Here is a 23,992-nt window from a genome sequence, read left to right on the forward strand (position 1 = left end):
GACGGGTGGAGGAGGTGATTGAGGTAATCGAGCCTCCTTGAAACACGAAAAAGCATCTTCATGATGTATTTGCGAGGTCGGATTAATGTACGGTATCGTAGATCTGCACATCATTGTGTTTTGTTGAAACTGCTCTCCCTAAACCTACTTGCTGGGTCTACCCATGGAGGAAGTTTACGCAGGTTGAGAAGTGATAGTTGTTCGAAGACCGGGGACAAAAGAACGTAATTTTTTTTTATAAAGTTTTAAGATCAAACTTTGAGAATCGCATTTAATTTAAATACAATAGTTGTAGTTACATAATGTTCACAAGCGAATTTCTTTGATTTAATGAATTCAGCTTTTACAGGATATTCTTGAAAGTAACTTAAGTATAAATTTCAAAAGACTTTGATTCTTTTCAACCACACCTGTTTATCAAATACTGCAAAATCTCATCTACTTTTTACTGCAATTACATCTAAGGTGAGTAATTCTGCACATAAGGGATTATAACGAAACATAGAGTTGGCATTTGAATCACTATCGATACATTGCATTGCTACATATTTTGTTAATATGCATTTTTCATCCTTTATTTGTAAGTTTATCATGACACAATTCTAGGATGATTTATTGCAGCATGTTGAATTTTCGTCCATACCTTTCAAATTTTTTTCAGTGCACGCCCCTATTCTGATTGAGCATGCGTAATTGCAGACGTAGCTTAATTCATTTGAAACAGACCGGTTGCATTTTAAACTAAACTTTACTGTAAAACTAATCTACATTGTATTGATAACATACATTTTGAAACTTAAACATGGCTTTGAGATAAAAAGGTTTGGCGATGAAAATTAAAACACATGTGAGCGAAAGTGCTTTTTATCAGTGGAAACCATGTACCGAAAAACAATCATAACCAATGTTTATTATATGTTGCAGAGAAATCATAGGAAATGGGATTCAAGCAATTTAAAAGCACGCACATGGAAGACATCATGCACAAGCTTAACGAGTAAATGCATCTTTATATATTTTACCATTGCATTTATGCACACTGGTTGTTTGTGGTGATAATTGTGACAACTCAGTAAAGCAGATATGGAATTAAAATTGCTTGTGGTTTCAAATGGAAGCTTATTTTCATTTTCACTATAATATTATTTTTTGGGAAGCTGAAAACATTTGTAAATTCAATGCTTCTGCTTTTTATGTACACTGTACAGTATATCTTGAATTTTATATATAACGTTGATACAGTGCAGGAAACTGTTGGCTATGCATAATGCACTAATCTTGTAATGGTAAATTATATATATCACAATTTATATTTTCTCTGGTGTCAGGCTTTTTTTCTTATTCCCAACACTTTTTCCTGATGCTGGAATTGGCTACTTATGTTCCAAATAAGTTGTCTGTATTGAGCATAAGCCTATATGGTTCTGGAGTTTTTTTATTCTTCATAGTTTTTACTGAAGTGTTTCAAATCAGCTTTTTGTTTCAGCAAAACAAAACTTCAATGGATTCAAAGTAGTTGCAAATAAAATGGCCTCAGAAAATTGTTTCATGGAAACAATATCCTATTTAAGTTTTTTCTAGTTTTTCAAATTCAAAAATACTTTGGTTTCTATGAATTTTTACAGCAGTTGTTTAAATTGTAATTAGTTGCTATAATGGATGTTTCTTGAAGTGAATCTACTGACATTTAAAAAAAAGTGTTTGATTTATATTTAAATTTGTTAAAAATAGAGAAAGGAAATCAGGAAATGGTTATTGTGACGTCACTTTGACTGCTGGAGACGATGAATTTTCCAGTCACAAGTGTATCCTTGGAGCGTTTTCGACCTTTTATCAAAAGCTTTTCTCTGCAGAGGTGAATTTTGTGTATTATTTGTTTCTTTGTTGATGGTGAGGAGGGAAACTGGTTACGCATAAATTTTTAAGTACAGCTTAAAATTTGTTTGCTTTTTTACTTACAATGTAAAAGTTTTACGGAAAAGTGGTTACCCATTTTTGGTTATCACTTGAACCAAATTTAAGAAGCAACGCTTTTATATTTTGTAGATAATTCAGAAATTTAATCTGTCATCAATTATTTTCCTAATACAATGTATGGAATTTTTATGTAGCCTGAAGAAGTTGCTTTTGCATGTTGTGGCTAAATATTGGAATTTCTTAACTTTAAACACACAGGGCTACCACATACTTTGTTAATTTATTTAAAGTGTAAAATTATAATTTTAGAGCATTTGTACAGAAGATTTTCTTGCTTAACAGCGCCAGTCCTCGTACTGACTATGCAACTCTAACTCTAAACAAGAAAAGAAAACACAATTCATGAAATGATATAGAAAAAAAAGGTTTTATGAAAATTCACAGAGTCATAAAGAATTAAACAATGCGGCTATTACTTTTTTCAAACCTATTCAATCACAAAATACATAGCAATTGTATATTGGGGTCTAGGTCTGGCATAAAAAGATATTTTATTGACATGCTTCTTGACATTTTGTTTTGTACGCTACTTTGTAATGTATAACAAGTACAATAGTACATTGACTGCAGACAGAGACGCCACTGTTTCGACCTGAAAGTCTTCTTATTGCAGTAAACGTAGATGTAGATCTGACAACATTGTTAGTAAAACAAAATTAACCAGATTAAATGTAATAACGTAAATTAAAATTGTTTTTACTTAAAATTTGACCAGAGATGATATTATTAGTTAAGCTGAATGGTATTTTCATCTCTGTTCAGCTCCCAATTCTTCATTTGTACAAACTCATTAGTTATCAACATCATAATCTGGGTAAACACGTAATGCTATGATCCACTGACCCAGCTTTGTTCATTTTGTAAATTCTTAGATGAAGGAAAAATATGAAAGTAAAGCCAATATCCACGGAGTGAAAGAGGATACCATGGAAGCTGTTTTAAACTTCATGTATACTTGTGAAGTGGTGGTCACAAGTGAAAACGTCTACAATTTGCTTGAAGCTGCAAATTATTTGCAAATTCCAAGTAAGTGCTAACGACTGTTGTAAAATTACGTTTAGTCTACATAATATGTTCCTACGTTCTGGTTTCTTTAGTAGGGTCAAAATAGGAAATATGTGGGCTGACCCGAAAAAAATTGCAAGAAAACGTTTTATTGGTTTTTCCTTTGGCTTAACCTCAATAGAACAACATATGAAAAGTTTTCCAAGATTTGAGCATCACAAAGTCTGAAATATGACGTCACAAAAGTGGCCTATTGCAGGTAAAAAATCTCTCTAGACTGCCAATTGTGAACCAACATAGCTGTTTATCCATAATTTGTTGACAATGAATTCATAAAAGAAGTGTCTAGTGTTGTTATTTTTCCATTATAATAGAATATAGATAAATTTTGCTTGTGTTACAATTAATATTATGACGTCATTATTATGTCATGATGCCTGTAAGAGATAGCCGCCTCAAAGCAAGCAGTTTCACTGACATTGTTACTAGGGTGGACTGAAAAATTTTTTTTTTCTAAAAAAATCTACCTCCAAAAACCTGGCAAATGGCCTAAAACTGGTTTGGGGGTGTTTCCCGCTAAACTGGTCGAGCCCGGGGCCGATAAAGGTCATGGAAAGGTCAAATTTCATAAAATTGCCGTAACTTTTCAACCAATTATGATAGAAAGGTGAAACTGGTCTTAAAAGATGTAGAAGGGCAAAGTTTCTATCTGTTGTAAGAGTAAAGTCTTATCTATCTTCTTCAAAAATAGAAATATTTCCAAAAAACTGCTTTTTAAAAGTCTGAGACACTAAAACATGGAACAAAACTTGTAATTTAGTGAAGTTGAACAAGACAGGTAACTAGACTGTGCAAACGTGAAATTATATAATGCTATAGAAGATTAGCTATTAAGGAATGATCAACACAATAGTCTGGGAGCCTACGACAGAAGATTTCACCCCATAAGGTACAAAAGGTTTGACCCCTTGAAGTTACCTGGGTCAACCATGTCACTCACAAAAAGTATGGAAGATTGACCGCACCGGGTGGATCTGGTCCGTAGAGCCCCCTAAAAAGCCCAAAAAAGGGGGTTAATTTCACCCCATAAGGTACATGGACCAAACTTGGTGAAAACGAAGTTCTATGTCAGGACATCACAAAAATATCAAATCTAACAATATTTTCGAGTGGAAAGGTGATGTAAGACCCCCCCGAAAGTGACCCCCCGGGGGGTTAATTTCACCCCATAAGGTACATGGACCAAAGTTGGTCAAAACGAAGTCTTATGTCAGGACATCACAAAAATATCAAATCTAACAATATTTTCGGGTGGAAAGGTGATGTAAGATGCCTTCAAAGTGATTTCCCTTAATGTGACCCCCTCGGAAGGTTTATTTCACCCCATAAAGTACATGGACCAAACTTGGTCAAAATGAAGTCTTATGTCTGGACATCACAAAAATATCAAATCTTACAATATTTTCGGGTGGAAAGGTGATGTAAGATGACTTCAAAGTGACTTCCCATAATGTGACCCCCTCGGAAGGTGTATTTCACCCCATAAAGTACATGGACCAAACTTCGTCAAAACGAAGTCTTATGTCAGGACATCACAAAAATATCAAATCTAACAATAGTTTTGGGAGGAAAAATGATGTAAGACTCCCCCAAAGTGACCCCCCAGGGGATTAATTGCACCCCATAAGGTAGGCTACATGGACTAAAGTAGGTTAAATCGAAGTCTTATTTCACAGCATAACAAAAATATCAAATCTAACAATATTTTCGGGTGAAAAGGTGATGTAAGATGTCATCAAAGTAACCCTAAGAGGGTTTATTTCACCATAGAGTACATGGACCAAACGTGGTCAAAACGAATTCTTATAGGACACCACAAAATATCAAATCTAACAATACTCTCAGTTGGGAAGATGATGAAAGACCTACCCAAAACTGAATCTCCTCCTGTAATTTAATTTACTTCATTCCTTACTCGAACCAACCTTAGTGTAACGGAAGTGCTATGCCAGGACAGTACCAATGGATTAAATCTAAAAATATTTTTATTTAGGTTTTGGTGAAATACATACGTACACAAGCTGTCCCATGATGCATGAAATGGAACTATAGCCTACTTTACAAAAAGTTTTTGTATAAATCATGTTCAGTCAATCGAAAAAAGGCAACAGGACATGACAATACATGGCTTTGTAACACCAAAAACAGAAAGTACATGAAAAGCATATAGGCTACAGTAGCCAGAAAATTGATCGAAGATCTTGATACGACCACTAAATGTTGACTTAATCGAACAACTGACTATCCAAATCAAAACGTTTCGAAATGAATCATTTGGAACGTTAATTCAGGCAGTAATAAACATTTTCCAGCTGCTACAATAAATAACCCAATAAACCCAATGTAGTAAATTTTTGTTTAATGCCATTTGCTTCATGTCTCCAATCAGTTATTGTAACTGTTCATTCATAAACAGAGATTGTTTGTGTAAATGTAAACGGTCGTTTCTTTATTCTTCATTGTCACTGCTGTCGCTTTCACTTTCTTCGTCTTATTCTTCGTCTTATTTGGATAGTCAGTTGTTCAATTAAGTCAACATTTAGTAGTCGTATCAAGATCTTGGATCAATTTTCTGGCTACTGTAGCCACGGGCGCCGATCCCTATAGGACAGTGGGGACATGTCCCCACCATCTTTTTACATGTCCCCACCATCTTTTTACATGTCCCCATCATCTATTAACATTATTTTTGTAACGTTGTTCCCGACAATTTTCACCAAATCAAACGTCATATAAAAACCGTTCAAGTCTACTGAATATTACGTCATGGAAATTCCTAAGCATGTGCCAAAATTGCACCATCGTTCATAAGACCTGTTTGGGCCTGTTTAAACAGGAAATATTACATCAGCTTAAACACCTGTTGGAATGACTTCATAATTGTCTTTCATTTATTGCGTCACAGTTACTTTCTACGTGAATTTGAGATATTGATATCTATTCTGGTCATTCGTAAAATGATTGTTTGAAAGTTGGCCGCACATTTAACTGTTGGCTTAGTGCTTGCTAGCTGGACAAAAGTTCCGTCTTTTATCCAAGTAATTTGTATTGTAGTGACAGTTTTTAGGTGTACGGCGTTGCACCAGTCATTTCGATAGCCTCGGGCTAATTTTACTGGAATACACTTTTGAATAGACGTTTCGAAAGTGTGTTTATTTTTGGGTCATTGCATGCAGACGAACGGATTTGGGAATCTTACGTTACAATTTTCCCACGAAGAAATTATGGTTTACCGCTGTGACCATAAAAAATAAAAGACGATTCTCTGGCTAGTGTTTGTACGGAAGCACAGGCAGCATAAAAAAATAAAAGACGAAGTTAGTTAGTTGGTAGGCCAAGAAGCACTTAGAAGCAAAGAAATAATAAAAGAAGATCTTATTGGTTGGTAGTCTAAAGAAGTAAAGAAAAGTAAAGACATTTCTTCTCAGTTTGGTACAGAAGAAAAATAACTTTGACATTTATTGGCAAGAAAGAAGATTAAAGGCAATCCATCTGTGCTTGAAGATTCAAGTGGAAGAATCCAAGCAAGTTTTGTGGACGTTTGGACTTCACATACTCGTACAGCTACGGTATCGTGCATTTAAATTCTTTTTTGTATTTTTACGGTCTTTGCAGTTAAGTTTTTTATAACTACTGTAATTTGTGTGTTTGTGTAACTTAATTTTTTAATTGTTAAATTTAGCCCTAACATTTAATATGTCTACACTCGGTGGTGACAGGGACTCGACCGCCGTCGACTCGACTGAGTTTAAGCCTGATGATGTTCTTTGCGGTCGGGCAGGCCATTCTGGGGAGGGACCCATTAACGATGAGGCTAAGTCAGTTCGAGAGGCCCGGCATCTTAGACGGGATATTTTGACTCAAATTGGGAAACTTTCTGTAGCCCTAGGTTCTTTGAGTGATAAGCAGGAACTGTTAATTTTTCGATCTAACTTATCTACTTTAGAAGAGGAATTACGGCATTTCCATGCTCTTTTGAGTAAAATTGTTAACTCTGCAATCTTGGCAGAACTTCGTGATAGGGTAGATCCCGAATTTAACTCGTTAAAAAATAACTTCGAACAAAAAGAAAGTGAGTTGTCAGATAGGTTGGATGCTGACATACATCCTGAGGATAGCGCCTCAAATGTAAGCACTAGGATGTCTGAGAGCTCGTCACGGATAGTTGCACAAATTAACCTACAGCTAAGACGAGAGGAGCTCCAGATACAAGCCGAGGCCGAAGCAAGAGCTGCTGAGGCCGCCGTGAGAGCTGAGGCCGAAGCGAGAGCTGTTGAGGCCGCCGCGAGAGCTGAGGCCATACGAGCTGAGGCTGCCGCGAGAGCTCAGGCCGAAGCCAGAGCTGCTGAGTTCGCACTCAAAGACGCTCAGTTGAGGGCTGAACAACGTAAAGAGGTAGTTTTAGCTGAATATCGTTCTGAGTTGGGCTCCCGGCGTAGCTCTAGGAAGGGCTCTTCTAGGCATTCCAGAAGTGAACATCAATCGCAGTTTAATTTACCTAACCTTTTCCAGACGCCTGTTCAATCTGTAAGTGGACCTGTACAATCCACATGTTTTCCAGCTGTTTCAGGAGGTCTCGGGGCCGCGGCTAAGGGTCTTCCGAAGGCTGTAGAGCCAAGGTCTGCAAATTACAACCGAACCTACGGCCGCCATTAGCAGTAATGCTTTGCCCCCTTCAAAGTTTTCTGCGCCGCTAGTTGCTGATCGCCCAGCTACACGTAATTTGGGTGGTTATGAGAGGCGTATCGTGTCTCCTGATTTTAACGTGTTTGAGGATCGTGATCGGGCTGTGCATGTGACTGAGCCCACTCAGCCCCTTAAGGGATATAGCTTGTCTTCTCCCGCTAAATCGAGTTCTCAACAGCAGGATTGCTTTTTTGAATACCAAAATAGTAGGACGTTCTTCGATAAGGCGGCCTTGATTGGTTACGATGGTAATAATATGCCATTTGTCTTCTTTAAAAATCGTGTTATGGCCTTGATGGCAGCTTCGCCCTTTAAGGGAACTCGTTTGACTTTGTTGCAAGCAGCTTGTGTTAGAACAGCTGCACAAACGATTGCTAATTTGGTTTCTGACACTCCTGGCTTGTCAGAGGAAGACAGGATAGAAATGTCGTTAGCTCGCTTGTCCCAACGTTTTGGAGTTCGTGGAGGTCTTTTCGCAGAACCAGAAATTAGAAAGTATCGCTATGGTAGCAAATTGACTTCTATCTCTTCCAGTGATTTGAAAGAGTTTAAAGATGAATTGTCGCAGTGTTTGCTTTACGCGAAAGCTTATGGTCAGCGTGATAAATTAGAAGGACATTTTGTTTTGGATTTGGCTAAGCGACTCCCGTTTGACGCTAAGCAGCGTTATCTTGACTTTTTAGGTGATCAGTATGGTAGCACTGAGGAACCTACCTTTCAGAGTTTGTTTGATTTTGTAGTACGGGAGGAAACGCGCAAGTCGACTGATTTTAGCATTATGCTAATGGGCGATTCTGGTGAGTCGCAGCAATTTAAAAAGTTTGGCAAAGGAAAATTGCCTTCATGTCCGGTTAGGCAGACGTCGGTAAAACCCCATGATAATGTGATTTCAGGGAGTTCGCAGTACTCGACTGCTGTTGGCGCACCGCGCGGCGGTGTGGCCAGACGTAGTGACATACCGGCATGTTTTTGTTGTTCATCACGTGGTCAAGTTGAATATCATTTTTTGTCTAATTGTAAAGAATTTTTGCGCTTGACACCTAAAGGTCGGAGAGATGTCATTGTGAAAGCTGGAAAATGCTTGAACTGTTTGCGCCAGCATATGGTTAAGGACTGTAATCATGCAAACAACTGTCGTCAGTGTGGGCCTAACAACGATAGGAAACACTATTTTCTTCTGCATGATTTTTATGTGACGTCACGTGATTCTCTGGATTCGGTCGGTAAAGATGATGCTGGTGCCAGAGTTCCTGTGCGTAATGTTAAGATTGGAAATGTTAAAGCAGCCTTTAACCGCGTTACTGCTGCTCGTGTTTTGAATCCAATGACTGGCAAATCGAAGTTGGTGTATTGTCAGCATGATCCTGGTTCGCAGTTGACCTTTGTTTCGAGTGACTTGGTGTGCGAACTTGGTCTTAAACCGTATGATAAAGCGTCGTTTAAAATAGATACTCTGGCTGGTCAGAAACCTACTTGTGCTGACCTTGTTAAACTCAACATCCAGTCGTTAGAGACTGATGAACTGTTTTGTGATATAACCTCGGTGGTTAACCCAGCTTGGGCTGACGATGTTAAAACTTTACCCCATAAACAAGATTTAAGTGGTTTCCGTCATTTTCATGACGTGAATATGTTTCATTTGAATGATTGTAGTACTGTAGATGTACTGATTGGCAACGACAACGCTTATTTGATGTGGGCAAAAGAAGAACGTGTTGGTGAAAATCGCAGTGAACCGCATGCTTTACTCACTCCTCTCGGTTGGTTGGCTTGTGGTGGTAAGTCACCCTTAGTTGAAAGCGTTGCTAAAGTGTGCAGAGTGCAGACGTCTTCAGAGTCGGATGTCATCTCTGGCTTTCAGCGTAAAATTGAGTCTCGTGATATGGAAATAGCAGACCTGAATAAAGTCATTCAGGATTTGACTTTGCAAAATGAAACCTGTGAATTGTCTCGCAATGATATTTTGGCTAGAGAACTTGTCGAACCGAATATTGAGTTGAAAGATGGTCGATTTGAGATACCTGTTCCGTTGAAGGAAGATATTGATCTACCTAACAATTTTGTTTTGGCGTCAGATAGAGCTGCTGCTTTAAGGAAGAAGGCTTTAAAACAATCTGAATTTCGAGGAACTTGTGTTACTGAGGTAATGTTTTCGCGTCCTGATTTGTTAAACCCTCTGGCAGATGTCTTGGCTAGATTTCGGCTTGAAAGATTTGGTTTCGTGGCCGATATGACCAAATACTTCTTTCACATTTTGGACTCTTCAATACGTAAGCCCAGTTTTATTGAACTGCTTACGTACACAGGTAGTGCCGTTCGGATCGTGAACGAACGCCCTTTGGTACCTTTGAGTGACGACCCTAGGGATTTTACTGTCATCACCCCTGCCTCACTTTTGACCCCATACTTAGACCCATACTGTGCTGTTGGGCAACCACATGATCGTGACCAATTAAGAAGGGATTATCGGTTCAATTTGTCACTTTCTCAGCAGTTTTGGAATAAATGGATCGATTTTTACTTGCCAGGTCTTCAGGGCCGGAAAAAATGGCTAAAAATGGCCGAGAATTTGGAGCCTGGTCAACTTGTAGTGGTAGGTTCTCTCCAAGACATTGGTAAACGTGGGAAGTATCAACTTGGGAGGGTGCATGAGGTAATTCCACAAATTAGGAAAGGGAAGCCTGTGGTTCGTAGAGCCAAAGTTGCCGTCTGCAACTATGATGAGAGTACGGGGAAAGTGAAAGTAGACTACGTGTTGAGGGATATTTCGTGCCTCGCCCCCGTAAAGAACACCTAAGTGTTAGGGTTTGAGCCTGGTTTTGTCTGCGGTGGCCGACCCTTGTCTGAGCCCGGAACAGTCGGTTATTAGCGCAACCATTGTATATAGCGTCATTTAGCGTGTACCTATGGTACCAATTTCATGTATCGTCGTGTTTATTCCGTATTGTTGTTCATTCTTTGCATGCCCTTTGTATTTGCCTATTAACTTAAACGTGAGTGATTCAAACAATTTGTGTATCATGTGTTTTTATTCATTGGCTCACAATTGTCGTCATTTCTTTTTAGTTATGCCATGTCAGACTGTCATAACTAGGGGCCGCTATGTTCCCGACAATTTTCACCAAATCAAACGTCATATAAAAACCGTTCAAGTCTACTGAATATTACGTCATGGAAATTCCTAAGCATGTGCCAAAATTGCACCATCGTTCATAAGACCTGTTTGGGCCTGTTTAAACAGGAAATATTACATCAGCTTAAACACCTGTTGGAATGACTTCATAATTGTCTTTCATTTATTGCGTCACAGTTACTTTCTACGTGAATTTGAGATATTGATATCTATTCTGGTCATTCGTAAAATGATTGTTTGAAAGTTGGCCGCACATTTAACTGTTGGCTTAGTGCTTGCTAGCTGGACAAAAGTTCCGTCTTTTATCCAAGTAATTTGTATTGTAGTGACAGTTTTTAGGTGTACGGCGTTGCACCAGTCATTTCGATAGCCTCGGGCTAATTTTACTGGAATACACTTTTGAATAGACGTTTCGAAAGTGTGTTTATTTTTGGGTCATTGCATGCAGACGAACGGATTTGGGAATCTTACGTTACAATTTTCCCACGAAGAAATTATGGTTTACCGCTGTGACCAAACGTAAAAGGGAAAATATTACCCGAATGTCACAATTTTACCAGTCAAACGTTTAAAATATATTGAAAGGAGGGGACAACATTTTTGTTTTATGCGAGGAAGCTCCAACCGTATTAGAAATGTTTTATTAGGCAGAGAAACCCTGGTGTAACTCGCAAATTGTATTTAATTTGGTTACGCCAGGGCCACACAGTGCAGAGTTTTAGAATTACTTTGAAAGAGTCGTACAAGCATGTAGTGCAGTAAATGTAGCTTGTGTTACTTTTGTATAAGAAAAAAGCTATTTTTTCAGTTATTATTACATTGAGGTTACATTGGAGAGCTGCTGAAATGTCTTTACCGGTTTGGCAAAAAATTGTATATAGGAAAATCAGCAGTTGGAAGGCTGGCAGGCAGCTTTTTTTCAATAATTGAAAAAACTCTTACCCTACCCAATTTTTAAAAGACTTGTCACGTTTCAAATCGTCTTCAGTATGGACATGGCCATGGTCAACCTCCTAAACTTCAAGATCGATCGGTCAGAGTATTTTGCAGTCATTGACAGCTCGCAGCAAAATCTTACTGACTATTTCAAGTCGACCGATCTTGAGTACTACAAAATTCTACAAGAATCACTCTTCAGTGGAAAGCTACAATCACATTTGGTAGACGATTATCTTCAGTTCTTTGACACAGAGTCCCTTGCACAAGATTTTCGAATGATATTCAAGAAGATACCATCCGCTGTTCGGCAAATGTTTCCCCAAGGGATACCAAAACAGTACGGGATGCGCAACTACGCCCCTAGTGATCATTTTTGACGCCAACTGACGGTACACTCACACATGGCAGTGATGAGTGATCAGTGATGGCACATTTGCACGGTAGCCACTTTAACAAGTCGAAACTCTGCCACTGAAATTGACTAGAATGAAACCGCCAACCAATCATAAGCTACGGTTTAAGTGACGTAAAAAATGGCAAAAAGAAGATCATAGAAAACAAATTAAGTGATGGATTTTTTGTCAGCTGGTTGGCTTAGGGGTTAGGGTAAGGGCTAGAAAGTAGTCATTTCATTGACGCGTGTTCGATTCTCACCACTGCTATTGCTCTTTTTCTTCTGTAATTACCAAATAAAGTTCAAAACAAGCATTAACTCTCTGGATGAGTGCTAGAAGGGTCACAATTGGACGGTAGCCTCTTATAACACGTTCTGATTGGTTGGCGGTTGCATTGTAGTCAATTTCAGTGGCAGAATTTCGACTTGTTAAAGTGGCTACCCATTTGCACAGTACTCAGCACTCAGCACTAGCAGTCAGTGACCACAGGAAATCAATAGTCTACGGTTATCGGTGATTAACCTGATCTGTGGGCTACTGTATATTTTAGTTAAATTGTAAGGCCAATTTACAGAGACATTGCAGCCCGTGAGTAGAAATATATTTTAATGTTACAATTGGTTTATAACTAAGGGTGTTCACTGTGTGGTTAGTGTTAAAATCAGTATTATTCAAGAAGGAGTAGATTACCTGACTCTAACTGACTATTTTATGCATGAAGCCTAACCCTTTCTAAAAGTTACTGATAAGTGGCACATGAAAACAGATGTGTAGTGGTGTCAGGCCTAACTGTCCAATTTTGCAAAGAGACATTGAGGTTAATCTGGTATTAAAAAATGATTGCCTACTGTATTTTAATCATTATGTAATACTGTAGGCCTATATACTATAGCCTAACTAACCAAATATAGAGCTTTGCAAAAGGGTGCAACCTATTTCGTCCCTTGAACACTTCGTACCCCGATTTCAGAGGACGAAATCAGAGTACGAATTGTTCAGGAACGAAATAGGTTGCATTCTTTGCAAAACACATTTATGTTATGTGCTGTAGAATAGAAATTATTAATGCTATTTATTAACCAAAACATACAATTTTGCAACATTACAATTTTGCTTACCCTATTGTACGGTACGGTAACTCCCTAAAACAGTAATTCTGTTTATTTATAGCTTTTCTACTTGTACAATATTACAGTTCAAGGTGAAATTCTGCTCCAGTATTATAAGATTTTTTATGCAATATGGGATACTATTGTTGTGCTCCAGGGTGCAAAGTTGGTAATCGTGCGTTTAAAAGAACTGGGGAAAAAGTTTCAATGTTTCGATTTCCAGCAGATCCTGAATTGCGTAAGGCTTGGATTAGAGCTATATCCAGGGAAAATTTAACTGTGACACCACACACAAGAATTTGTGGTAAGCATTTCTACGGAGATGATTTTGAAACAACATCAATCGATAGCCACTTAGATCGCCAACAACGCAGAGAGTCTGCGAAACTTAATCAGCCACGGTTGAAGCCATCAGCTGTGCCTCGCATTTTTGCTGGCCTGCCTCACTATCTGACAAAACCGGCTCCAGTAAAGCGCTCAACTTCTGCTGCAACTGCCACAGAAAGACTGAAAAAAGACAAAGCTAAACTTCAAGATCAAAATGAAGAATTTCTGTTGCAAGACTCTTGTTGTGATTTGGGTTCTTTAAAAGATAAACTCAATGAAGTGGTTATTCCTTCTGGATATATCAAATTGTTAAAAGAATCTTCTTTGGAATTCCACTTTATAACATATAACAATGGCAGCCACATTTCTCCTCAGTTAATGGCATCTTTGGTGGTAGGGGAAACTTTAGATGTGCATGCATTTGTATGTTCTATTTCTGTGCCACAAGAAACATTTCAGCATCTGATGAGCTCCGATTCATTAAGCAAAGTATCAGAGCTTTGCAATATTCTGGCATTCTGCAAAAACCTTATAGAATCACCAAGTGGTAACAATAGTAAGACTTTTGCCAAGTCGGCTGTTGCAGCCCTTGAGCAATGCAAAGCAAACCTGGAAGAAAACGAAAGCCAAGATGAAGGTTTACCCCTAATTCAATTTGTGTCCGAGCAACTTCAGTTGTTGTACATAGATAAAAATGGCCGACGGTATTCACCCAGGTTACTAACCATGTCGTTTCTGTGGCAGCTCACTAGCAACTCACTATACAAAAAGCTTAGTGAGTTTTTTATACTGCCATCAGTCAGAAGACTTCAGCAAGTTTCGAGTGATTGTAATGTAGAGACTAAATCTATAGATTTGCAATACCTGAAGCAACGAACTGTCGACTTATCTGAAGGAGAAAAAATGGTAACCTTGCTTATTGATGAGGTATACACTGCACAAAGGGTTGAATATTGCAATGGCGCTTTCATTGGATTAACAGAGGAAGGCCAACGAGCGAAAACCGTGTTGACATTTATGGTGCAATCAGTATGTAAAAAATATAAAGATGTTGTGTGCCTGGTGCCAATTGAAAAGATAAGTACACAGCTGCTTCGAACCTTCTTTAACAAAGTGATGCAATCTCTAGATGAAATTTTCTTTGTTGTTGCTATATCTGTTGACAATCATGTGTGCAATAGGTAAGCTTATAGCCTAATATGCTTGATGACAACTATCTATAGCAAATTTAATAGGATTACAGGGTGTTTCAAAAATTTAACACCATTAACCTTTAATATGTATTAAAATCAAGGTTGTGAAAAATCCTATGTTTATGGGTTTTTTTACAACAATGATTTCAATACATTTCAAAGGTAAATGGTGTCAGATTTTTTTAAACACCCTGTCACGTATTATATTTTAATCCTATTTCAATATTGTTTTTCACAACCCGTCCATAAAACAGAATTTTTAAAAATGTGAAAATAGAAGAAATGCTGTTCAGAATTGTTGTTAAACCTTGATTATCATTTTATAATAACATGCTAAAGCATTAGGCTATTGTTTTCACATTCAATCAAAGTCCAACCGGTTTTATGATATCTGAAAATTTTTTGCAAAAAAATTGGACTGCAAATGGTTAAAATGTAATAGTTTTTATACAAACAATTTCTGCACTAAAGTCCCAATATGGAGAAAAGTTACAAGTTTATTGCAAACTGTTTTTCGCCAGTTTTTTTTTTTGGCTGACAAAACTGAAACAACCTCGATTGAAAGAAGTGGTGTCACGTTTTTTGAAACATCTTGTCTATTGAATGAAACTGGTTTAATATTACATGCTAAAATTTATGTGTGATTTATAATGGGTTATGCATTTTCAGGAAGTTGTTTATGGATTTATGTGGAAGCAATAAGCTCTCAAACAGCATTGCACACCCTTCAAGGAATGGAGAGCGTTTATTTCTCTTGTTTGACTTCACCCACAACTTTAAAAACATTTTTAACAATTTTGTGAATAAGAAGCGATTCCACATTCCTCATATTTCTGGTGCTGAACATATTTTGGGAGAGCAATGCACAGCTGAATTTGCACATATAAAGCGCTTGTACACTCTTGAAGAGCATAAACCTCTGAAAGTAGCATTTGCACTGAAGAAGGCATCACTTAACCCAAGCAATATTGCCCGCACCTCACCTCTACACGCTTTAAGTAAGTACAGTAGATTTGTAAGCAGGGCTCAAATGAAGATCCTCCCCGGTCCTTTGGAGTGATGATGATCGCCCCTACAAAGGTTGGCTCAAACTTAACTTCCCTCTCCCCCAGAAAATGGTCACGGGATCTTCAGTTGATCCTTCAACCCTATGCAGGCTACATTTTCACATTATTTAGTCATCTAACTTGTTTTAGTTTGTATAAGAAAATTACATTATATATTTATTGTATCATAAAACAATGAAAACTATTAATACTACAAAAAGTGCTCAATGCCAAGCAAAAAGGCAAAGCAGAGCGAATTAAATCAAATATAGTTATTATTATTTGAAGCCTTTACAAATTGTTTCACCTATCGGATCATCAGAAGGTCTTATTCAAATAGATTCTATTTGAATAAGACCTTCTGATGATACGATAGGTGAAACAATTTGTAAAGGCTTCAAATAATAATAACTATATTTGATTTATTGTATCATATATATATAATCCAGAAATTGATTGCAGCAGTTGCAATTCATATATATATATAATTTTGGTTTTTCACTTGCAGGTGTGTTTAGTGAATCCACCGTAAATGGACTTCTTATGTATGCTGACACCAATCCGGGCTTTAAGGAAACTGCCAAATTTCTCCAATTCATCTGCAATGTTTGGAAGGTGATGTCTGTCAAAACACCATTCAAAGGTATATTTTCCAAGTGTAATTAATATTTTTAAATATAGCCAGTCGTTACGGCACGTCGGCACAGGTTACTAGTTTTCTCTGGGCATATTTTCTGTACAGTTTATGCACAACTTTTTAGAAAGCTGCACAAAGATTTTTTGCAATTGAAGTAAAACATTTGGATTTTTTCCTAGAATTTTATTACTTTTTTGTACAAATGACCTAGTTGTTACTTACAGAGTAAGTTTAGAAGCTCATTGAAAAATCAATCTGATTATGTTTTGAATTTTGAGACTGAAAGATGCAAAAATGCACACGGCCTTGCACTTGGTATACAGGGAACCTTTACTTTAGAACTCTAACCAGCCTTCACTATTTTTAACAACTTTTATATATATATTTCAGGCATGGCAAAAAATGATGAGATGTGCATGCCAATGAAGTTCACTTCAACGGAAGAAGAAAAACCTGCAAATTTACGCTTTCTTAAGTCAGCAAAGGATATTTTAGTGAAATGGCAGCAATCCGGCACTTCTGGGCTTACAGACCAAACATTCCTAGCATGCATTCAAACCATGTCTGCAATGCCTGAACTTGCTCAATACTTGCACGACAAGATTGGATTGAAGTATGTGTTACCGGGAAAATTTACCTCTGATCCAATCGAAGGCCGTTTCGGGTGGTACCGCCAGGTTAGTGGAGGAAACTTTTTTATGTCCATAAAGCAACTGCTTGAGGCAGAAAAGAAAATACGCAAGTTGAGTTTGCTTCAACAACATGGCATACTGGCTGCATCCAAATTATGTTCGCTTGACTCTATTTCTCTGGGAAGCGGAAAGCTTATTAATGCAGACAGCTCCATTGTTTCTTGGCTCGAAAGGTTTTTCTCAGAGGTAACACTTGATGATTTGTCGGAGACAGATGCAAATGTGGCATATTTTGTGAGTGGCTACATTGCAAGAAGTATATCCCGAAGACGACGGTGTTCGCCCTGTAAAGTTCTGTTGGTAAAAAGTGATGACTGCCCAGCCCCAACATGTGAATCTGAAGAGCATGTGAAATTGTTTGAAATTGCCAATCGAGGTGGTCTGTCTGTCCCAACAGAATTTTGTTTTTCTGCAACAACATTGGCTGTTCACTATTACAGTGCAGTGATATCTGATTATAATGCAAAAGAGAAGTTGTGGACTGCACCAAACCAGCGCTCCGTGTTTATACGAGCCCTGAAAAAGATAGTGGAGGCGTCGAACGTTTACAGAGGTGCATTCAAACAGATGTGTTCTGCAGGCCACTCAAATTTCGAACTTATTCTTCAAACAGCATTTAATTGTTTTGCTAAAAATGAGTTGAAACGTTTTAATGCACCTGGACGTGAGGAACCAGAGAAAACGGCCCGGAAAGTACGAAAACTTACCAGTGGCAGTGGTACAAAAACTGCATCATGACTTACATTAATTAGAAATTTAGGAAAGCCACGGACCCTTTAGCCCCCCTGCTACGTCTATGGTTATTTTACCGGTACTAGTTGTAATGTATTGGAACCGCACCGTTGCACTCTTAATTTTGTGTGGGAATTCGCCCTTGCCAGTGTCCCGCGTTTTGCTTTACGCGCTTTTCATGAGAGCAAGTCTTTTAGGCGCAGACAGTTAGGCGCCAGTCAAATAGGCGCGCACACTGTGGTCTGTGGCGTCTGGATATTTAGGTGCGGAGCACTGTGGCGCCCGTTCATTTAGGTGCTATTCCTAGTAAAGTCTGCAGATTGTATCAGCTTGGCATGTAGGGCAATGCTTTTCACACAAAATGTTGTATTGAACAGAAAAACATAATGTTTTTTAATGCGCGTGTTCGGCACTTATTTGTTGTTAGTCCAGGTTTGCGGCGGCGAAAGCTTTATCAATAAATTATTCAAGTTTGCGAACATAACTGAGTTCACTTTTAGTGAGTCAAATAATAACTACCGGTACACTAAACATCAGTAAAAAATATACCGTAGTCTATATTCAAGCGGGTGGTAGGCTTGAGTGAAGAGTAGCCTAACTTAGTTTTCCATCAAAACCCCGACTAGGTTTAATAACGAGCAAAGTCGCACCATTATGCTTGCAACTTGTAGGCAGGGTTCATAATGCTCTATGGAAATGTATTATTATTCATGTTGTAAAGCGTTGTCTCATACGTAGCCTACTCGCAATACGACCAGTCGACCAATCCATCCCGAGTAAAAGTAATTGCGAAAGATAACAGATTAAGTAAAGTTCCATCTGGCTGCAACCTGTGTTCAGGATGCATTGCAAATGTCCTGTGGAGATGTGCTAACACCAAGAGTAGTAGAGCGTTGTCTGGCACCTCATCTCCACACGCGCATTAACAAAACAACATATGTTTCTAACCAATGTAACATTATATGTGAAAAGCATTGCCCTACATGCCAAGCTGATACAATCTGCAAACTTTACTAGGAATAGCACCTAAATGAACGGGCGCCACAGTGCTCCGCACCTAAATATCCAGACGCCTAACTGTCTGCGCCTAAAACACGTGGACCCCTTTTCATGACGTCATAATTAGTCGCCTTTAGGCTTTCTTGACAGTGTTGTGCTATTTCTTCTTACATTCTGACATTTATTACATTATTACAATTATAAGTTCAATCGACTTAGTGTCGGAGTCATGTTGTAGTTGTCGAAGTCTGTGCAACATTACATGGTGTCAGAGATGGATTCGATGCAAGCAACAAAGTCAGAGATGAATTTCCAACAAGGAAATGTTGCAGATAATTTTAAAAAGTGGAGGCAGATGGTCGAGTTAACGTTCAAATTTGCGAATTTTTGTGATAGTAGGAAAACTAATCACCGAACGTCTAGGCCATTATACCCGCAGTCAAATCTAGAAGAATGCAGCTACTTGTTGCTGCTGATGAAAACGCTATTGCTGATGAAAGCGTTGCTGCTGATAAAAATGTTATTGCTGATAAAAGCGTTGCTGCTGATGAAAACGTTATTGCTGAATGCTGATGAAAACGTTGCTGTAGATGATTTTAACGACGAGCCCAATGTGCCATGTAAAAATAATATGCCAGCACCGTGTACTACCCGTTCTGGCCGGATAGTGAAGCCGCCTGATAGATATGGTGTTTGTGTAACTTGAATCGTTTTGTATGTATAGTGATACGTGGAGATTTCGTGTTGTGCATCATGCATACAATGTAGACTTGTGCTGTTATCGGAGTTTGCACAACGAGAGTATACGAACTATAAGTTTAATGCTTGCTGTTCACTTTGAGTCACTGGAAAATTGTGTAGTAAACGTGACATCGTTATTGCATCTGCAGTTAATAGTGTACTCCACTCCATAATTTTAATCTGTTTGTGTATCGATAGATAGTTCCTTTCTTTCTTCAGACAAAGGGGAATGTAATGTATTGGAACCGCACCGTTGCACTCATAATTGTGTGTGGGAATTCGCCCTTACCAGTGTCTCGCATTTTACTTTGCGCGCTTTTCATGACGTCATAATTGGTCGCCTTTAGGCTTCCTTGACAGTGTTGCACCATTCTTTTTACATTCTGACATTTATTACGTTATTATAATTATAAGTTCAATCGACTTAGTGTCGGAGTCATGTTGTAGTTGTCGAAGTCTGTGTAACATTACACTAGCAAGCTCCTACTTATTCCTTGTTGTTTGCAATTAATTTTGACAAAGTACTTGAAAAGATAGAAATCGTTTGAATTTGCATAACGTTAGAAATAACTAATTTATTTGGTCGATATGCGTTGTATTTAATGTGCTGGCGTTATTTTATCATAGAACTTTACATATTTCTTGATTTTACAATTGTTTTTTAACAACGTAACTGAAGATGCAAGTCGTTTACACATGCGAAACGTTGGAAATAAAACAGAGAAGATGTCAGTCACTTGTATATTGCAAAACGTTAATCATCATTGTGCTTATATGGTAACTGCAGGCTTTGCAAATAGCTTAGAAAAGCAATGGCTTTTATTGCGACAACGTCGTACCTTCAGTTGGCGCCTCGTATTTGTAGTTTCGCATCCCTGAATGTTTAGGTATCCCTGGTTTCCCCAAGTGGAACTTTTGCTCATATCACCAGCCCGCTCGTGTTCAGCTGAACGCTCAATATCAACTTTGCGACGTATCAAAACTTTGTTACGATCTACCATGACACAGAAACGGCCAAATCATGCAATGGTCTGCTATGTGCACAATAAAGTTTTGAATTCGATCAACCTTCATTACAAGCCAAGGATCAACCAAGGACTTCGTTTTTAATTCGCCGGAGACTCGTTGCCGAGTTGCAGTGTTTGGACTTCTGCTGTCCAATGCTGACACTGACAATTAAAATACATCACATTAGACTTGTAGCCTATCTACTGTAGGCCTATTTGTTTGTTCGTTGAACAGACCCCAATCTTTCAGCTCGCTTCGCTCGTCTGCCCTTTCTTTCCTAGTAAATGTCCCCACCAATCTTAGAGAGCGATCGGCGCCCATGACTGTAGCCTATGTGCTTCTTAAGTACTTTCTGTTTTTGGTGTTACAAAGCTATGTATTGTCATGTCCTGTTGCCTTTTTTCGATTGACTGAATATGATTTATACAAAAACTTTTTGTAAAGTAGGCTATAGTTCCATTTCATGCATCATGGGACAGCTTGTGAATGTATTTCACCAAAACCTATATAAATATATTTTTAGATTTAATCCATTGGTACTGTCCTGGCATAGCACTTCCGTTACACCAAGGTTGGTTCGAGTAAGGAATGAAGTAAATTAAATTACAGGAGGAGATTCACTTTTGGGTAGGTCTTTCATCATCTTCCCAACTGAGAGTATTGTTAGATTTGATATTTTGTGGTGTCCTATAAGAATTCGTTTTGACCACGTTTGGTCCATGTACTCTATGGTGAAATAAACCCTCTTAGGGTTACTTTGATGACATCTTACATCACCTTTTCACCCGAAAATATTGTTAGATTTGATATTTTTGTTATGCTGTGAAATAAGACTTCGATTTAACCTACTTTAGTCCATGTAGCCTACCTTATGGGGTGCAATTAATCCCCTGGGGGGTCACTTTGGGGGAGTCTTACATCATTTTTCCTCCCAAAACTATTGTTAGATTTGATATTTTTGTGATGTCCTGACATAAGACTTCGTTTTGACCAAGTTTGGTCCATGTACTTTATGGGGTGAAATACACCTTCCGAGGGGGTCACATTATGGGAAGTCACTTTGAAATCATCTTACATCACCTTTCCACCCGAAAATATTGTTAGATTTGATATTTTTGTGATGTCCAGACATAAGACTTCATTTTGACCAAGTTTGGTCCATGTACTTTATGAGGTGAAATAAACCTTCCGAGGGGGTCACATTATGGGAAGTCACTTTGAAGTCATCTTACATCACCTTTCCACCCGAAAATATTGTTAGATTTGATATTTTTGTGATGTCCAGACATAAGACTTCATTTTGACCAAGTTTGGTCCATGTACTTTATGAGGTGAAATAAACCTTCCGAGGGGGTCACATTATGGGAAGTCACTTTGAAGGCATCTTACATCACCTTTCCACCCGAAAATATTGTTAGATTTGATATTTTTGTGATGTCCCGACATAAGACTTCGTTTTGACCAACTTTGGTCCATGTACCTTATGGGGTGAAATTAACCCCCCGGGGGGTCACTTTCGGGGGGTCTTACATCACCTTTCCACTCGAAAATATTGTTAGATTTGATATTTTTGTGATGTCCTGACATAAAACTTCGTATTCACCAAGTTTGGTCCATGTACCTTATGGGGTGAAATTAACCCCCTTTTTGGGCTTTTTAGGGGGCTCTAGGGTCCAGATCCACCCGGTGCGGTCAATCTTCCATACTTTTTGTGAGTGACATGGTTGACCCCAGTAACTTCAAGGGGTCAAACCTTTTGTACCTTATGGGGTGAAATCTTCTGTCGTAGGCTCTCGGTCTACAATGTACAGTAGGCGTGAACATCCAGGTCAATCATCTGTTCTCTTCCTACCAATGATCGATATGTACCCCGGCGGCAAAACATGTATTCTAGCCACACTTGGCTTCACCTGTAAGCTCGCAACAAAGCACAACATTCCACCTGTTATAACTTTTGATCAGCCATTATTTTGGAAGGATTCTGAAATTGTTAACGAAGTTGAAGACTCAAGTCCACTAAAAGAAATTGTCTTGTTACTTGGTAGTTTCCATACACTCATGAATCTGTTGGGTACCATCAGGACATTGATGGAGGGAAGTGCACTGAAGGAAGTCCTAGAAACAATCTATGGCGAGAATGCTGTGGTACACATGATGAAGGGAAAGGCTGTGCAGCGTGCGCTTCGAGGACATCTCCTAGTAGACCATAGTGTCTCACCAACCAAATTGTCTCAGAGATCATTGAATGTGACCCAGAGTTTGAGATTTGCCTTCTTGAGATTTGCCATGGGAATTGTCCGAGAATTTATCGAGGCCGATCGCACTGGATCATGGGAAATGCATCTCCATACCATATCCGACTCTCCGCCAATATTTGCTGCCGCGGGTCACCCAAATTATCTGAAGTCAACTTACCTATATCTCCAAACGATTACTGTCTTAGAGATTGAACACCTTGATGTGTTTCAGATGTTCATGCAAGGATACCATGTCATTCGGCGAAGTGACAAGTTGTGGGCTGGACTAGGTTGCGACTTGGTGATCGAACAGATGCTAATGAGATTACTGAAAAGTACTGGGGGGCTTACACGAGGCAGTGGAATGACGGAACATCAGCGGACCATCTGGACGATGTCGTCTCCTGTATCATCTGCCTACTGTGCTATGCAAGAATTTTGTGATATGAGATATACAAGCAGTGAACAGCCAAAGAGAAAACTTCAGCAAGAATTTCAAGGGACACAGTAGAACGGACTAAACTGGCTACTACACTCGAACTCTATAGCCCATTTAAAGATGAGATCACACTGCGCAATATCATTGCTGGGATGAACGCTGGCGCTGACGTGAATGTACACAACCTTTTTGCTGTTGGTATGGAAATTGTTGCCAAAATGGATGGCTAGTTGATATTTTCGTATTCACATAGACGGAACACAATGGTGAAAACATTGGCATCAGCGAAGGCAATCAAGGTTGCAGATGAGCGAATGATAGAACCATTACTCCTGTTTCAGAGGTTTATGGTTGCGTCGCAGTCTGGAGACCTAAGTTCAGTTCAGTTTATTTTTTGTTTTGTTGGCGAAAAAGAAAGACACAAAAAGCAAAAACACAATAAATACAAATAATTCGCGCAACAAGGATGGCAGCGAAAGACCAAAAGGTCACCAAAGTCAGCTGCCACCCAAACATTTAAACAAAAGACCCAAAATTAAGAACATTAACACATACGGTATATAATAAATAGCACAATACCAGTACTTTAATTTGTGAAAATTAACAATACATTAACAATGGAATAACACAGGGCAAC

At 38.6% G+C, this 23,992-nt stretch overlaps 2 protein-coding genes across 2 annotated transcripts; both read left to right on the forward strand.

The window, feature by feature from the left end:
- Positions 1–356: 356 nt before the first annotated feature.
- On the forward strand, positions 357–3,014 carry LOC145774432 (kelch-like protein 12). Its single transcript, XM_082585682.1, has 4 exons — positions 357–465; positions 925–997; positions 1,732–1,855; positions 2,850–3,014. The coding sequence occupies exons 2-4, from the start codon at positions 939–941 to the stop codon at positions 3,012–3,014; spliced, it is 348 nt and encodes a 115-aa protein (XP_082441808.1). The 5' UTR covers positions 357–465; positions 925–938.
- A 10,216-nt stretch (positions 3,015–13,230) lies between these two features.
- Positions 13,231–20,541, forward strand: LOC145774767 (uncharacterized). The gene is made up of 4 exons (XM_082586075.1): positions 13,231–14,812; positions 15,494–15,822; positions 16,379–16,513; positions 16,898–20,541. Exons 1-4 carry the CDS (start codon positions 13,437–13,439, stop codon positions 17,935–17,937), a joined length of 2,880 nt encoding a protein of 959 aa, XP_082442201.1. The 5' UTR covers positions 13,231–13,436; the 3' UTR covers positions 17,938–20,541.
- The last annotated feature ends 3,451 nt before the right edge of the window (positions 20,542–23,992 follow it).

Source organism: Aplidium turbinatum, chromosome 7 (genome assembly GCF_918807975.1).
Source record: "Aplidium turbinatum chromosome 7, kaAplTurb1.1, whole genome shotgun sequence".
Taxonomy (NCBI): domain Eukaryota; kingdom Metazoa; phylum Chordata; class Ascidiacea; order Aplousobranchia; family Polyclinidae; genus Aplidium; species Aplidium turbinatum.

What these genes read in the sequence shown, in the direction of transcription:
- LOC145774432 (XM_082585682.1), top strand. Translation starts at nt 939, where the DNA reads ATGGGATTCAAGCAATTTAAAAGCACGCACATGGAAGACATCATGCAC. An exon ending in ATCATGCACAAGCTTAACGA is followed by an intron (nt 998 to 1,731) that starts GTAAATGCATCT and finishes TGTTAAAAATAG; the next exon opens with AGAAAGGAAATCAGGAAATG. An exon ending in AAAAGCTTTTCTCTGCAGAG is followed by an intron (nt 1,856 to 2,849) that starts GTGAATTTTGTG and finishes GTAAATTCTTAG; the next exon opens with ATGAAGGAAAAATATGAAAG.
- LOC145774767 (XM_082586075.1), top strand. Translation starts at nt 13,437, where the DNA reads ATGGGATACTATTGTTGTGCTCCAGGGTGCAAAGTTGGTAATCGTGCG. An exon ending in GACAATCATGTGTGCAATAG is followed by an intron (nt 14,813 to 15,493) that starts GTAAGCTTATAG and finishes ATGCATTTTCAG; the next exon opens with GAAGTTGTTTATGGATTTAT. An exon ending in CTCACCTCTACACGCTTTAA is followed by an intron (nt 15,823 to 16,378) that starts GTAAGTACAGTA and finishes TTTCACTTGCAG; the next exon opens with GTGTGTTTAGTGAATCCACC.